The sequence below is a fragment of the Echinops telfairi genome, unplaced genomic scaffold (genome assembly GCF_000313985.2).
Source record: "Echinops telfairi isolate 266 unplaced genomic scaffold, ASM31398v2 ScPeMD7_46;HRSCAF=168, whole genome shotgun sequence".
In the NCBI taxonomy this organism is placed as follows: domain Eukaryota; kingdom Metazoa; phylum Chordata; class Mammalia; order Afrosoricida; family Tenrecidae; genus Echinops; species Echinops telfairi.
The window spans coordinates 701,789-704,609 of NW_022103944.1; the positions used below are offsets into that span (position 1 = coordinate 701,789).

General features: G+C 46.0%; 1 protein-coding gene across 1 annotated transcript; it reads right to left on the reverse strand.

Moving 5' to 3' along the window:
- Positions 1-901: 901 nt before the first annotated feature.
- LOC101645500 (EF-hand domain-containing protein D1-like) lies at positions 902-1,351 on the reverse strand. The gene has a single exon (XM_045290645.1). The coding sequence runs from the start codon at positions 1,322-1,324 to the stop codon at positions 902-904; it is 423 nt and encodes a 140-aa protein (XP_045146580.1). The 5' UTR covers positions 1,325-1,351.
- Between the last annotated feature and the right edge of the window lie 1,470 nt (positions 1,352-2,821).

The following is a 2,821-nucleotide window of genomic DNA, read 5'->3' on the forward strand; positions in this document are numbered from 1 at the left end:
TGGAAGTAAGGAGATTGTCTCCTTAAAACCTTGGAGCAGACGTTGGAAGTTGGCTAGATGATAGCCATGGCCATGACTTTTCAGGTTTGGGAAGGCCCTGGGCTTGTCACTTTGGGACGTCAGAGGTCTGCTAGACTATAACTGGCGTAGAATTAGAGTTGAATGAGCATTTTTCTACTCAGTGTTAATTCTACTCGTTCACTCTTATCCTTAAATTTCACGGGAGTTAATGAGAATATAACAAATAAAGATGAAATGGGAAAACATCAAAGGGCTGGGTGAGAGGAACAGGAGGAGGGCTGGTGGGAAGGAACTGAACTCCCCACGTTTTCTCTATTTTGCATCATCTCGACTTCAGGTTCCTTCTGGTGGGAGCTGAGGTGGGAGGCGGGCTCCCTTAAAGCCCACCAACACTGAAAAAGAGGAGAGGCCAAAGCAGGGAGCTGAGCAAGAGCCCAAGAACAGTGAATGGGGAACAAAGGGGAAGGCATGCAGAGAATTCTCCAAGAAGACAGGGTGAGCTGAAACCACACACCCTTGGGACTCTGCACCACCTGCTGGGAGGACCACAAAAGCCAGGAGCTCAGCACAGCACTCTGGGATGCAGAATGGTAAAGGGACAAGGAGAAAGTCCAGGAGGTCACAGAGAGGCATCCGCTGGCTGTGGGAGGAGACGGGAGAGTGGTGAGCAGGGCACTTGGCCTCCCCAGGGCCTTCTAAGGGTAGCTCCAGCACTGGGAAGAGGGAAGACTGCTACCACTAGAGAAAGCTGTTTATGGAGTTTGCACTGGACAGTGGATGGGTGTTGAGGGCAAGGAGGGCCCATTAAAGTGAGGGGGCTGGGCCACATCTTCCTTTAAGGCACCGCTGTAGGCAGAGGCCAAGGTCAAGGCCAGCAGGACTATGTACTGAAAGCCGCCTTGAGCTCCCAGAATGCCACCCTGCGGACCCTCCTCTCCTCTGCCTCCCGCTTCCGCTCCTCCTGCTCGGCTTTTAATTCAGCTTGAAACGTACTGGCAGACGACAAGACTTGGACCTTGGCTTCGAAGAAGCTCTTGGAACCCTTGACGCCCTCAAGGGTGATGTCAATCTCGGAGAGTTTGGCCAGTGCCATGAGCCCACTGTCCTCCTGCAGCTCCCCAGCTGCGGCCTTGTGGAAAATGAGCAGGAACTCTCTGAGCTTGCAGTCAAAGCCCTCGTCCACCTCCTTGATCATGCCCTTCAGACCCAGGTGGGTCTGGGGGGCCCCCAGCTTCTCCATCATCAGCTTCAGCTCCATCAGGTCAATGTAGCCGTCCCGCCCGGCATCGTACCGCTGGAACATGCTCTCCAGGTCCTTGATGAGGCGGCGGCTGAAGTATCAATATAAGAAAATTAGAAATAGTCAGAATGAAGGGAACACATAGAGATTGATATTCTGGGTGTTAATAAATTGAAATGGGCTGGTATTAGCCATTTTGATTCAGAGAATCATATGGTTTACTATGCTGGAAATGACAGTTTCATAAGTAATGGTATCGCATTTGTCTTCAAAAAGAATATTTCACAATTTATCTTGAAGTGCAATACTGTCTGTGATAGAATAATATCTATCTACACACAAAGATATCCAGTCAATACAATTACTATTCAAATATATGCACTAGCCAATACAGCTAATGATAAAGAAATTGAAGAATCTTACATTGGAATTAATCAAATGTACAATGAAGATGTATTGATTATTATCAGGAGTTGAAATGCTGTGGGGTACCAGCCCCCACAACCAAATGTGTCCAACAGGATGTTGTGTAATTGGAAAGTAAATTAAAGAGACATCAGACACGATAAAACATGCAAGGGTTCACCTCCACCGCCATGACTTCATGAGCCTGGTCCACGCAGAGAGAGAAATTATATTTCCAACAACAGCTTATATACAAGCATGCAAATCCCCCTAATTACAGGTAACCACATGGGTAACAAAATAGGTAACCCTTAACCCTAGAGGTCCTTGAGTTCACTGGAGGAGTAACCTAACACCAATGTTGGGGGAGTGAGGGGGCAGGTAAAGGAGAATGTCTATCTCCAGAGTCTAGAGAGCAATAGCACAGGTCTGCTCCTATAGTTAAAGGTGCCAGCTAGATAGCAATCAGCTTGTAAGAGGTAACTTTAAGATAGCACTATGATGGGAGGATACAGTGGGGAACAATATTAATTATGAGAATGTGATTGGGACTCACCTCCAAGTCACAAGGGTGAAGACTTCCCTCCACCCCAGAAATCCAGCTTGCCAGCCTTCTTAAAATATGAGAATAAAGAATACATCCACATCTGGTCTCTTTCCACCTGCTGTTTCCCACAATTCCACCTTTGGTTCTGGTATAAAATTCAATAGAGCCATTGAGGCTACATGATTTTCTTTCATATGCCTTAGCTTTCTGTAGGAGCAGCATGTGGTTGCAAGGACAAAATTATAACAAGTCATAGAGTTAGACTATGACGAAAACTATGCAAACTGTTTGGATCCAGGCAGGTGGGTGAAACCTCTCTAAACCATCTACCAAGTGTTTAATGACATCAGAGAGAGGGGATGGCTTTAACCCATCCTTAAATGTATAGAACACTCTTTTTTTAGCTGAATCACACCGAAAGAAGTTTCCCTTAAACCCTGCAAATGCTTTCTAATTAAAGTCCAATTAAGTAAGCTTACATTGTACAAAGAGTGGGTTACACAAAATTATTCCCTCCATGTTGGATTTAGGGGAAGTTAATGGGTGGGCCTTAGGCCATTGTGGATGTCATATGGGAATGACTCCATAGCCAAATTAAAAAAAACAAC